The sequence below is a fragment of the Dendrobium catenatum genome, unplaced genomic scaffold (assembly GCF_001605985.2).
Source record: "Dendrobium catenatum unplaced genomic scaffold, ASM160598v2 fragScaff_scaffold_402, whole genome shotgun sequence".
In the NCBI taxonomy this organism is placed as follows: domain Eukaryota; kingdom Viridiplantae; phylum Streptophyta; class Magnoliopsida; order Asparagales; family Orchidaceae; genus Dendrobium; species Dendrobium catenatum.
This window is the reverse complement of record NW_021318864.1, coordinates 749,597-764,101: the sequence shown is the minus strand read 5'-3', so window position 1 is coordinate 764,101 and position 14,505 is coordinate 749,597. Positions and strand designations below refer to the sequence as shown.

Below are 14,505 nucleotides of genomic sequence, written 5' to 3'. Positions count from 1 at the left end.
ATTGTTTCTTACTTTCATTTTTTGTATCATTTGTGAGGAAAATGAAGATGATTGATCGGGAAAAATCTTATGACACCAAGTCTTTGCACCATCTCTTGGCCTGGTCACTTAGGCACCAAGTGAAGGGTTCGATAACTCTGAGTACACGAACTCCTTATATGATTCAATTCAGGTAATGCCCGTTTAAAAACAGTATAGCATCAAGAAGACTATAAGTTCAGAGCTGCAACTTAGTTATTAAGATTAACCCAAAATGTTTCTCTGTGCCAGAGGAAGTCCCGTATTTCATTATTTTATAACAGAACTACACCCAAAAGGAAAAAAAAAATCCAACTTGCGAAGACCGTTGGATTCATATATACAATCTAATTCGGACCCCAGCAGCTCAAGTACATGACTTTTCTGAAGGACTCCTCTGCTCTCTTAGCTTGCTCTCCACTGGTGTTTACTACTCCGACCATCATCATCGTCGAAGAAGGCGTTATTCTTGCCAGTGAAAAAGAACCAAACTCTTTTCTTGCCTTTTGATGCAGAGACTTCATAGTATAGTTCCATCTGCAAAGGCCACCCTGATCCTTCAGCGTTTCCACCGCGCTGATGGTCGCTGCTACAATCCAAGAAGCTCTGCTTGCTGAAGCCATGGCAAGTCGTCTGTGGATGGTTTGAGGGAAGAGCGGTAGAAGAAGAAGACAGCTGTTTTTCTTTTGCTTGGTTTTTTGGTTTGTGAGAAGAAGAGAAGATTAGGAATCCATTTATAGAAGCCTGAGATCGATTTAGGAAGCAGAAAGAACAGAAAACAATTAATGGGTACGTAGGATGGTTTTCAAAGTTGACGACTGGTTCCATATTTCCAGGGGTTATGTGATCTTAAGCCATCGGGCAGCTGTAGGGTCCACTTAGGACCCCCACCAATCCTTTACTTTACCCTCGCTTGGTGTATACATTGTCCGAAGTGATCGTGTCATTCTGACTCACCAAACACAATTTTGACATAGCACATCTCATTCGATTGAGTTGTTCGTATCTTATCGCAAAGGACAAAAAACAAAATTTGTGCATATATTTTTAGTTTATTTGTTGTCATTTTTGCTTATCAACTAAAAGATTTTGTATTTGAGTGTTATATTTATGTATGAATTTATCTTAATTGACCTAAGTATTCCCCAAAAAATATTTACAATTAAATTTAAAAAGAAATCTTAATTTTAGCATATTGCAATTTTAGAATTTTATTGATTTTTATATTTTTTATTATATTATTTATTATCTTTTTCTTAAATTTTTACAACCTAAAAATACTTTATTAGAAGCTATTAGAAATAATTTTTTTATTAGATTTAAATGAAAATTGACTCTTAATAGAACACAATGAAGAAAAAAGATTCATATTGCCCACCCCACCAAGCATGATAAATAATTTATATAGTTGATGTTATTGAGAGTTGTTGCGGGCTAGAATATACGCGGTGATAGAGTTTTAAATCTACGTCTTAGCGTTGCACGAATATTCAGCTCACACACGGAAAACACAAAATTTTTTACATGAAAAATCTTGGATAGGAGAAAAATCATGGTGCCTGGCCTAGTAAAAAGATTCCACTAGAATTTGAGTTGAGTACATTGAGTTGATTCATCCTTGAGGGTGATCAAATTACAAATGTCAACTGTATGGTTGAAGTCTAGTGTCAAATCTGGCGTCACTTGGAAGTTCGGGCTTCAGTTAGTGGTCTAGCAGTGACTTGACAGAACTCTGGCGTCGGTTGGTGGTCCGACGGAGGTGAGGGCCTCAAGTGGTGGTCTGACGGAGCTCAGGGCCTCAAGTAGGGGTCCGACGAAGGTGAAGGCCTCAAGAGGTGGTCCGGCAAATGTGAGAGCCTCAAGTGGTGGTCCGGCGGAACTCAGGGCTTCAAGTGGTGGTTAGATAGAGGTGAGGGCCTTAAGAGGTGATCCGGCGAGGGTGAGGACATCAAGTGGTGGTCCGCGGAGGTGACGACATCAAGTGGTGGTCCGCGGAGGTGAGGGCCTCAAGTGGTGGTTCGGCGAGGGTGAGGGCCTCAAGTGGTGGTTCGGCGAGGGTGAGGGCCTCAAGTGGTGGTCTGGCGAGGGTTAGAGCCCCAAGTAGTTGTCCGGCGGAGGTAAGGGCCTCAAGTGGTGGTCCAGCGAGGGTGAAGGCATCAAGTGGTGGTCCGGTGGAGCAAGGACGTCAGGCGGTGGTCCAGCGGAACTCAGTTGGTGCATGGTCGACGAGGAGCGAGGAGGCAAGAGCGATCTCCAATCTCTCTCTTGCTCTCTTGCTTGGAGCCTCTTTCTTCCCCCCTTTCAGTTCCCTTTTTATGAGAAATGAAGGATCTATTTTTAGTTTTCTGAGAGTGGCATAGCCAATAAATAGGAGGAAGATCAGAGGTATTTTAGGAGTGATTTGAATGGATGGACGATGTTGAATACTTTGATCACGGACCATTTATTAAACATTTGAATGCCTTAATTAATGATATCAGAATTTTATGAGCTTGGGCTCGTTGGATTCGTCTCGTCGAGCCGCTCGATTCTATTATAAGCATGTCATGTTTGGAAACCGTTTTATAATCCAAATTATGGTTTGAACCTTCCAAATGCGCTTCGAGTCTTTGATTTGAATCCATTTGGGCTTGTATTGAGTTGAATTTGGTGTCGTTGGGTTCGTATTTCCGACACAACCAGCTCGACTGTAAGTTTACTGAAATCGTAGTAACTTGATTTTGCTTCGAGATTCGTGCCTGATCAAGATAATGTTTTGATGATATATTAAGAGTATTAATTTTTATTGATTAAAAAAATATTGTTTAAAATAAAAAATAATTTGGTGATTATTTATCTCATATCATATTTCAGTGGTCGTGTGATTATAACATAAAAGTTCACAAATAATTGAGGATTAAAAATAAAATAATTTGGTGATCATTTGTCTCATATCATATATTGGGGCATGATGAGTCTATTTTTGGGTTGTTGCCTTTGCCCTCTCTATTTTTCAATTGCTTATTATAATTTTTGGGGATCTTGAGTCTTTTTGGGCTCATGCATTTTCTCCTCTAGTCTTTTCCTCTCTTCAATTGAGTTGTTTTTTTTAGTTGTAATTATTTCCATATACTGTATGAAGCTCGACTATGTGGGTAAAGCAACATGCATGATTTACAAACCACTTGTTGTATAACTCCCAAGCGGATCTTCTTAGCTACCACAAGAGCTTCCAATACTTATTCACATAAAAGATAGCAAACCTCTATCAAAGAAGATTAATATAACTTTTCAAAGCCTATAAGTTGGAGATTCAATATCACCCTAATAAGGTCCAAGTAATTGTCGATGCCTCAATAGGAAGCTAATGATTGTCTTTCTCTACTGACTCAGCACAATAACTATTATGTTGGTATGGTAAGAAAGATTAGCTAATGCTTAAAGAGTTGATGACTTTTGACAGATAAGATAGAGAGCCTTAGAATTCAAATTGTATGGATGATAAATATAGTAGATAAGACTTCCATTTCAGGGAGAAAGGACTACTTACATTTTATGTAATGCTTGATGCCATGAGTGTTGATTGCATTGAGAAAGAACATCATAAGCATTGTGTGCTAGAAAATTTACAAAAAGAGAGATAATTTAATGTCATAACTTTGCACAAATATCTTGCATACATATATACAGGGGCGGAACCAGTCATATTTACACAAACTTATAAGCAACTATTGGCAGATATGTCAGGGGGCCAAGGGGCTAGCGCCCCCGGAACAAATTTTGTTTTACTATTTCTCTTTGTATTTGGTTCATTGTTTCCTAACAATAACACATATACACAATGTGTTTAATTATATGAGAGGCAATTGCCTAAAAATCCTTATAATAAAGATTAAAAAATAGATTAAGGGGGACAAATTACCTAAAGAATTGCATAATAAGGGGGGGGGGTCTAAGTGGTTCCGTCCCTGGGCGTGGGGCAATTGCCCCCCTTGGGTTCAAAGGGGTTCCGCCCCTACATACAGATATAAAAGAGAAGAATATAAAAAAAATATTAGAATTTATTCATAAAAATTTTGAGAATAAAAAAATTACGAGGTCTAACTCAAATGAAATGATCCATTATTTAAATAAGATTGCAAAGATCTGTTATTCTACTCTGTTGGAGAGGATGTGAATATAAAGAAATGAACTTAGGCTTGGCCTGTTATAGTTGTAGTAGGACTTACTAGAGAAGTAGTTGATAGATGATGATCATGATTATATAATATTAATTTGGAGATGACAATTAATCAGATAATGATAATAGATGATGATCGGATGATGATAGTTCAACAGTAATAGATCACGGACAATGATAATCAAGTGATGTCATTCAAATAACAACAAATGAGCATCAAGAGTAATATAATAGTGATTAGCAATCATCGGTATTGAAAGAAAAAATCCTATTTTTTTTGTGTGGAATAAAATTTTAAACTGAAATCTCACATAAATTTGGTGTTAGGAGGGAATTTGAAAGAAACTAGATGTTCCAAACTTCATCTTAGATTACATTATGTATTCATTTCACATAATAGGTACATCCTAATCAAGTAAAAAACACCAAATCCTCCATCCAGTGAACTGAAGATCGTTGGATTTTCTACAATTACTCATGATAGCCTTTTCTAATACATCCTAATTTGGACCCCAGCAGCTCAAGTACATGACTTTTCTGAAGGTCTCATCTGCTCTCTTAGCTTCCTCTGCTCTGGTGTTTACTAGTTCGCTTCCAGCTATCATGGAAGAAGAAGAAGAAGGCGTTCTTCTTGCCTGTGAAAAAGAACCCATCTCGTTTTTTGCCTTTTGATGCAGGGACCTCATAATATACTTCCATCTGCAAAGGCCGCCTTGATCATTCAGCGTTTCCACCGTGCTAATGCTCGCTGCTACAATCCAAGAAGTTTTGTTTGCTGAGGCCATGGCTAGTTCTCTCTTCGAATGGTTAAGAAGGAAATTAGGTGCAAGAAGAAAAGGAATATGCTTCGTTCATTGCTTGTTTCGTTTTTTTGGATGATGGGAGAAGAAGAGAGAGTGTGGGCTAGATTTATAAAAGCCTGAAATTTTGGAAGGAAAAGGTAGCAGAAAACAGTAAGTGGCATAAAATTGCTGCTGGTTTTGAGAGTTGGGGGCAAGGGACTGAAACCGGTGGCATGCGGTGGGTTCCACAACCTTATCTTTATCCTCATGCTATATAGCTTATTTGTTGTATAATATATTTAATTGATCCGATTTCACTTGCCACTAATTTTTGTCCCGTTGGTCTGATTGAAGTCCTGTGGGACCAAATTTATTTCTGACAACTGTTAAACTGAGTCGTGTTCAGTCAAAGTATTGCAAACCACGATGAAATAGTAAAATAAAGTAGCAAATTTAATAGTTTTTGTTTAATGGCTAGATGGTAGATGGTGCGGAAGGCCTGCCGCGCACAGAAGAGCGGGGTTAGAACCCCACCAAAGGCATTTTGTGCGGGTGTGCCCTATTCGGGTGGCTGGGCTGTCAGCGCAAGCCATGCGGGCGGCTGGGTTGGAGGCGGAGTGGAAATGGGAGCATCATGGCTGATCGGTCGGGTTCAATTGATATGAATTTTTTTAATTTTTTTCACTTTTCTTAACCTTCCAGCTCAAAAAAAAAAAAAAAAAAAAATCAGACGGAAATATATTTTGTGCCAGGACTTTTGCGATGCATGTTTTACCGACGAAAACATTTCCGCCGAAAATGCTAATTTCCAAACGATTTTGATCAATTTTTCGGTGGAAATGACCTCCGAAAATGACGTTTTTCCTGTAGTATCCAGCAAAACTCTAGGCGTCAGGTGGTGATCCGGTAGAACTCCGGGCATCAGGTGGTGGTCCAATGGAGCTCAGGGCCTCAAGTGGTGGTCCGGCGGAACTCAGGGCCTCAAGTGGTGGTCCAGCGAAACTCATGGCCTCAAGTGATGGTCCGACGGAACTCAGGGCCTCAAGTGGTGGTCCGAAGAAACTCAGGTGGTGGTCGAGGAGGAGCGAGGAGGCAAGAGTGATCTTTTATCTCTCTCTTGCTCTCTTGCTTCAAGCCCCCCTTTTAAGAGGGAGGAGGGTCTATTTATAGATTTTCTAGAGTAGCATGACCCGTAAATAGGTGGGAGATCAAGGGCATACGGGGAGTGGCTTGGATGGATGGCCGATGTTGAATCTCTTGATCGTACACCGCTCGTTAGACATTTGAAGTTTTTAATGATGTTGGAATTCTGTGATTTTGGGCTCGTTGGATTTGTCTCGTCGAGCCGTTGGATTTGACTATAAGCACGTCATGTTTGGAAACTGTTTGGTAATCCAAATTGAGGTTCGAACCCCCTAATAGTGCTTCTGACCCTTGATTTGGACCAATTTGGACTCAGATTGAGTCGAATTTGGTGTCGTTGGGTTCATATTTCCGAGACGTTCAGTTCGACTATAAGTTTTGCTGAAATCGGAGTTTGGATGGTCCTAATTTTGATTTTGGAAGTTTTGAACTTGATTTTGCCTCGAGATTTGTGCCCGATCAAGATAATTTTTGGAGTACGTATCAAGTATCAAGAAGACTATAAGTTAAGTAAAACAAATAAAATTAATTAAAAAAAAAAGACTATAAGTTCAGAGCTGCAACTTAGTTATTAAGATCAACCCAAAATGTTTCTCTATGTCAGAGGAAGTCCCGTATTTCATTTTTTTTTATATAACAGAAAATTACACCCATAATGAAAAAAAAAATCCAACTTGTGAAGACCGTTGGATTCATAGATACAAATATACAATCTAATTCGGACCCCAGCAGCTCAAGTACATGACTTTTCTTAAGGACTCCTCTGCTCTCTTAGCTTGCTCTCCACTGGTGTTTACTACTCCGACCATCATCATCGTCGAAGAAGGCGTTATTCTTGCCAGTGAAAAAGAACCAATCTCTTTTCTTGCCTTTTGATGCAGAGACCTCATAGTATAGTTCCATCTGCAAAGGCCACCTTGATCCTTCAGCGTTTCCACCGCGCTGATGCTCGCTGCTACAATCCAAGAAGCTCTGCTTGCTGAAGCCATGGCTAGTTGTCTGTGGAAGGTTTGAGGGAAGAGCAGTAGAAGAAGAAGACAGTTGCTTTTCTTTTGCTTGGTTGGTTTGTGAGAAGAAGAGAAGATTAGGAATCCATTTATAGAAGCCTGAGATTTGGGAAGCAGAAGGAACAGAAAACAATTAATGGGGGCGTAGGATGGTTTTCAGAGTTGGCGACTGGTTCCATATTTCCACGGGTTATGACCAGCCGGCAGCTGTAGGGTCCACTTAGAACTCCACAAATCCTTAGCTTTACCCTCGCTTGGAGTATACATTGTCCGAAGTGATCGTGTCATTCTGACTCACCAAACATAGCTTTGACAGAGCACATCTCATTCGATTGAGTTGTTCGCCTCTTTGAGTTGTTCATCTCTTATCGCAAAGGACAATAAATAAAATTTGTGCATATATTATAGTTTATTGGTTGTCACTTTTGATTATCAACTAAAAGATTTTGTATTTGTGTGTTACATTTATGTATGAATTTATTTTAATTGACTTAAATATTCTCCAAAAAATATTTACAATTAAATTAAAAAAAATCTTAATTTTGGCTTATTTCGAAGATAGAATTTTATTGTTTTTCACAATTTTTATTGTATTCTTGATTATCTTTTTCTTAATTTTTACAACCTAAAAAGACTTAATTAGAAACTATTAGAAATGATTTTTTTATTAGATTTAAATGAGATTTGATTCTTAATAGAACACAATAGAGAAAAAAAGATTCATGTTGCCGACCCCACTAAGTATGATAAATATTTTATATTGGCGATGTTATTGAGAGTTTTAATTTTTTATTGATTAAAAAAAAGATTGTTTAAAATAAAAAAAATAATTTGGTGATTATTTATCTCATATCATATTTCAATGGCCGGTTGATTATAAGTTTATAACATAAAAGTCCACAAATAAGTGAGGGTTAAAAATAAAATTAAATAATTTGGTGATCATTTGTCTCATAGCATATATTGGAGCATGATGTATCTATTTTTGACTTGTCGCCTTTACCCTCTATGCTTTTCAATTGCTTATTCTAGTTTTTGGAGATCTTGAATCTTTTTGGGCTCATGCCTTCTCTCCTCTAGCCTTTTCCCTTCATAAATTGAGTTTTTTTTTTTTTTTTTTTTTTTTTTTTTTTTTTTTTTTTTTTTTTTAAACTTTAATAATGCAAATAATAAATTATAATTAGAAAACCTTAAAGCCCTACTAAACATTATCTTGAGTCAGGGGCGGATCTACTATATGCGAGGGGGGCTTATAACCCCCCCCCCCCCCCCCCCCCCCCCTAAAAAAGAAAATCTTTTATGCATTGGGTATAGTAACATGCATGATTTACAACACACCCAAGTGGATCTTCTTAGCAACCAAAAGAGCCTCAAATACTTATTCACATAAAAGATACCAAATCTCCATCAAAGAAGATATCGAATATAACTATTCAAAGCCTATAAGTTGGAGATTCAATATCATCCTAATAATGTCCAAGTAATTGTCGATGTCTCAATAGGTAGATAGATAGAGAACCGTAGAACTCAAATTGTATGGATGATAAATAAAGCATATATGACTTGCATTTCAGGGAGCAAGGACTATCTTGCATACATACAGATAAAAGAGAAGAATATAAACAATATTAGAGTTTCTAGATGAAAATTTTGAGAATAAAAAATTACGGGGTCTAGCTTAAATGAAATGATCCATTATCTAAATAGGATTGCAAAGATTCTCTATTCTACGTAGTTGGAGAGTAAGTGAATTTAAAGAAATGAACTTAGGCTTGGCCTGTTATAGTTGTAGTAGGACTTACTAGAGAAGTAGTTTATAGATTATGACCATGATTATATGATGTTAATTGGGTGATGATGGTATAAGGTAACATATACTTGAGAATTTGTATTGATATAAGTAGCTCTTGCATAAGGTGATCGATGGCAAAGAAGTTAGCAGATGAAATATTTTTTGGGTGTAGACTGACGGGCTATTAGGACTACTTGATATTTTTTTCTTGTATTTTAATTTTGATGATTTCATTTGTTTATTGGCGCCAACTTAAGTATGTACCAAAAACTTTGATTGGATTTAAATTAATGAAATTTATGAATATAAAAATGGATTATTTGTTATGTGTGGAATTTGATAGTGTTGATCAATTGAGTTATTCTTGTGGACCTCCGAAAGGACACCGCTAGCTATAGAGTGCAGAGGATATTCGACTGCTCCACACCGAGGGATATAGATGATCGCAGGCCTCCGTGCTCCTCGCAAACGAGTCAATGGAAGGACAGATTAGATCGTATATACGATTAACCATTAAGGATAGCGGATCTCGCCAACGCACCCCAATGAGTATTAATATATACGACCTAATCAAAATAACAAGTTTCCCCCACCCAATACATCAGTTCGAGTGGGGTTTATTTATTATGGAATTCCATTTTTCACGGGCGTAAGCCCCCATGGTTAATTATATCTCAAACATAGGGCTTAAGAAAATTCTCAATTAAGAATTTGATATTATTCTTCCCAAAAAGGGGATTGGTACACAAAGGGAAGATTAGGAAATCCTACTCAAAAGAAAAGAAAGAGCTTAACTCCGCTTAGTCAACATGAACGGTCTATTTCAGCATTCGAAGGGACTAAGGCAATAAGGAGATAAAGCAAATCAATCAGTCAAAGCATTCAGAGAGAAGGGATAGAGGTGTCATCATCCATGTGACATGGATATGCATGATTTATAGTCCTTGAAGAAAAGGAACTTATCCATCTTTTAGGCTTACTACGAGACACCCAGTGTAGTAGTCTTGAACCCTAAATATAGGATGAGATTAATGTTATACTAGACACTAATACTTGTGTCCTAACTAATATAATTTGGGCTTATATCCCGTCTGAAAAGGAAAGCCAGCTAACCACCTAAGCATTTAAATCTATATTATATAGTCTTTTTGAAAGATAGGTAGGCAGGCTGTGTTTTGGAAGTAAGATCGATGTCTATAGAGTTTCCTAATTGATCATGGACTTATGTATGGTGAACGCTCCTAGAGCTAATGTAATTAAATTTTAATTAATTGATTTCTAATGCAATGAATGCTATTTAAAGGTCCGAGTCATGTATGCTTAAGATTTAAAAAAAGGCTTATATAGAAATAATTTTTAGAAAAGACTAAGCCTCCCCAGGTTCGGTAATTCATCCTCATAAGCAAGATTATCGAGCTAGACTCGTTAACGGGTTCGACTTGTTAACGAGCTCAACGAGTCAAACTCGAACATGAGTTCTAGCTCATGTGTGTCGCAATGCTGCAAGTTAGTCTGGACGGTTTTCTTTCTCATTTTTTGAAGGGTTGCATCCCTTGGGGTTGTTTACTTGGACTTCTCTTGTATTTCTGAATGTTAGAATAGAGAGTGATGCATGCGAGAAGAGAAGCAATGAGAGAGAGGGAGAAGAGAGATTTGTACTTATTTCTCATCATTTTCATAGTAGATTTCTTGGTGTTATGTGACTCCATAATTTTTTCTTGTTAAATCCTAATGTCCTAAATTTTTACTGTTTTACTTTCTTGCTTGTTTCATCATTGTGGTGTTCGCTCCCAAAATTATTTTCTTTATTGTTTCTTACTTTCATTCTTTGTATCATTTGTGAGGAAAATAAAGATGATGGATAGGGAAAAATCTTAAAGTCAAGGGTTTGATAACTCATTAAGTCATGAATCATGAATATGAAAACTTAAACACCTCCATCGCACCACGCTCTTGATATGAAGACTTGACCTGCACTCAGATCTACTAAATGATTTGAACCATCAAGTTTTTGGAGTCATGACATTGGGCACTTTTTTTTATGTGCAACTAAACCCACATAAATGAAGTTAGCCTACAAATTTATCGTCATTAGCAGCTATGAGCTTATCAGATAAGCCCATGCATCTTGCTAACATCGACGTTGAAAAGTTGTCAATCCCCTTATTAATGCAAAATAATAAGATATTATCTCCATTTTACATCATCTCTAACTTATACAAGTACTGTTCTCTCCACCCTATCTTGGAACGTCAATCCATTATCATCGTTGCATTTATGAGCAGATCCAAGATTTAACATATTAGAATATTCAAGTTGAGACATTATCAGTGGCGACCAAAAGCAAACCATTGCAAATAAGGATCTTTTCTGTTTGAAAATTTGTAATTTTTTATAAGGATGGTTGTGAAACTATCATGAAAAAAATATTTCAGCCATTTTAATTATAAAACTACCCTTTTATTATAGAACTTTTTGAAAAATAGTAAAAAAAAAAAATTGAGAAGTATTCTATGATACTTGGAATATATTTTTATGAGAACTGTAAATAGCCATACATTTAATGAAACTATCTTTGAAGACAAATGAGCAAATTTTATCGTTGTTTAATTTATGGTGCAATCCGCTTGTTGTATATAAACTACGGAGTTACCTTTGAGGGCATCTCCAACTGAAAAACTCATTTTTCATTTCAGAATGCAGTAATACATCAAAATGCAGTAACTTGTCTCCAATCGAACTCCATTTTCTAACGGTAAAAAATGAATATTCATAGTATATTCTTAAGTTATATATAGAATCCTAATGTTCATGCATTTGTCCAAGCTGAACATGCACAAATTTTAGAAAAGATGTTCGGACAACAACAACCTCCTTCTTCAAACTCATGTGGACAATATCTCAATGATCTTGAAGGAGTCGATACCAATCTTCCAGATTATTAGATTTTTATTACTTGTTATTTTAATTTTTTGTTATTCGGACTTATTCTGTATTTTATTTTTTTTAGGTATTGTACTTATCAATATCTTTTATATGTATGAGAATTTTATCCTAATTTCTATCATAATGCTGTATCTTAAATTAATTAATTATGTAAAAAAATATTTTAATTTCTAAAAAATAAGATATTTCTTAATTATTAATGAAAAATTTCTGAACTTAAATATTTAAAATTAATAATAAATTTTCAAATTAAAAAAAGCTTGTGAACAGTATGATGCTAATATTTTATTCACCCACAATCAAATAGTGAAAAAATACCGATCGGATGGAGTAGACGAACGAATGCCATATAATGTATGATGTTCTGTTAGAGATGCCCTAAGTACACAAACTCCTTGTATGATTCAATTCAGGTAATGGTTGTTTAAAAACATTATAGTATTGTTACATTCTGGAATATTCACGGCGGTAGAGAAATATATAGTTTAACATCTTAGCATTGTACGAAGATCCAACACGCACATAGATAAGAGAGAGGGTGTAGCGTTCATAAGAGACATCAAAATTTTTACATGAAAACTCTTGAAAAAGGGGGAAAAACCACGGGGCATGGCTAAATTTGAATGAATACACTAGTATTTGTAGTCGACAAACGTGGCCCTTTCTTGGGAGAATGCCTTGGCTTGATGTCACAAATATATATCATAAAGAGCACATTACATGGCGGGAGTTACAATAATCAACATATACATGTTTGCTTGGTCGGCAGGACCATGGTTGATAGGATAGAGGTCGGAAAGACCGTAGTAGGTAGGAGACCGGGGTCAGAAAGGCCATTGTATGACAATGTAGGTCGGAAGGACTGTAGTTGGATGATGGTGACCAGAAAGATCATAGTCCAGTGACGAATGTAAAAAAGACCATAATCACAGAGGTTAGGAGGACCCTAGTTGGACGACGGTGGTTAGAAGGATCATAATCGATAAAAGACGGAAGTCAAAATGACCGTAGTTGGCAATGGTGGTGAAAAAGACCGTAGTCGATGTGCGATAGAAGTTAGAAGGAACTCTGGCAGTGGTCAACGAACGGGCAGAAGTCCGGCAATGGTAGAGAAGAACTCCATTGGCGATCGACGAACGGGTGAAAGTTTGGCATTGGTCAACGAACAGACAGACGTCTGATAGTGGTCGAAAAGAACTTCGATGGTGGTTGCGAAATGGGTGGATGTCCGACGGTGGTCTGCGAACAGACGAAAGTTCGACAGTGATCAGGAAAAACTCCGACGGTGGTTGATGAACTGGTGGAAGTCTAGTGGTGTTCGACATTGAGGAGAAAGTCTAGTGGTGGTCGAGAAGAACTCCAACGGTAATTGACGAATGGGCGGAAGTCCGGTGGTGGTCTGGAAGAAATCTGGCGGTTGTCAAGAAGGGTGGAAGTTCGACGTTGGTTTGGGAGAACTTCGTTGGTGGTCGACGAACAAACGAAAGTCTGGCGATGGTCGGGAAGAACTTCTAAGGTGATCGATGAATGAGTAGAAATCTGGCGGTGGTTGACGAACAAACATAAGTTCAACGGTTGTCGGGGAAAACTCCAATGGTGGCCAAAGAACGGGTAGAAGTCTCGTAGTGAACAACGAATAGATGGAGGTTTGGCGATGGTCGACAAGAACTTCGGTGATGATTGACAAACAGGTAGAAGTATGTCAGTGGTCAACGAATGTGAGGGAGTTCGGCTGTGGTCGACGAACATACGAAAGTCCGACAGTGATCGATGAATGGGAGGAAGTACATGGTGATCGAAAAGAACTCCAGCAGTGGTCGATGAACATGCGGATGTCCAGCGGTGGTCGATAAAAGGGAGGAAGTTTAGCAGTGGTCAATGAACAGACGAAATTCCAGTAGTGGTCGACAAATGGGCGGAAGTTCGGCGGTGATCAACGAACAGAAGAAAGTTCGGCGGTGGTCGAAAAAAACTCTGGCAGTGGCCGATGAATGGGCAAAAGTCTTGCGGTGATAAATGAACAGACGGAAGTCCGGCGGTGGTTGGCGACAAGTTTACTTCCAAATTTCTTTCTTATATTTCTTCTTTCTTCCCCCTCCTCTCTCATGAGAAGTATGTGGGCTATTTATAATATTTTGAGAGTGATATGACTTATAAATATGGAGAAAATCGAGGGCATGTTGGAAGTTGTTTGAATGGACGGCTGATATTAATCCACTTGATCATGGGTTGTTTACTAGTCATTTAAATGCCTTAATGATATTAGAATTCGATGATCTTTGGCTCGTTAGATTCGTCTCGTTGAGCCACTCGATTCGATTATAAGCATGTCACGTTTAAAGTTTGTTTAGTCATCCAAATTATGGTTTAAACCTTTCAAAAGTCCTTTGAGTCTTTGATTTGGACTCACTTGGGTTCGAATTGAATCAAATTTTGTGTCTTTTGGTTTGTCTTTTCGAGACGCTCAGTTTGACTATACGTTTACTAAAATCGAAGTTTGGATGGTCCCAGATTTCATTTTGGAAGCTTTCAATTCAATATTGTCTCGAGATGCGTGCCTGCTCAAGATAAATTTTTGATGATATATCAGTTATATTTGAATTTTGAGAAATAAATATAGAAATTATTAAAGCAAAATATTTATAATAAATAAAAAAA

General features: G+C 37.4%; 1 protein-coding gene across 1 annotated transcript; it reads right to left on the bottom strand.

The window, feature by feature from the left end:
* Positions 1–6,737: 6,737 nt before the first annotated feature.
* On the bottom strand, positions 6,738–7,191 carry LOC110098960. Its single transcript, XM_020825935.2, has one exon. It carries the CDS (start codon positions 7,089–7,091, stop codon positions 6,816–6,818), a length of 276 nt encoding a protein of 91 aa, XP_020681594.1. The 5' UTR covers positions 7,092–7,191; the 3' UTR covers positions 6,738–6,815.
* Positions 7,192–14,505: the final 7,314 nt, after the last annotated feature.

Excerpts from the sequence above, each read along its gene's own strand:
- LOC110098960 (XM_020825935.2), bottom strand. The coding sequence starts at position 7,091 with ATGGCTTCAGCAAGCAGAGCTTCTTGGATTGTAGCAGCGAGCATCAGC.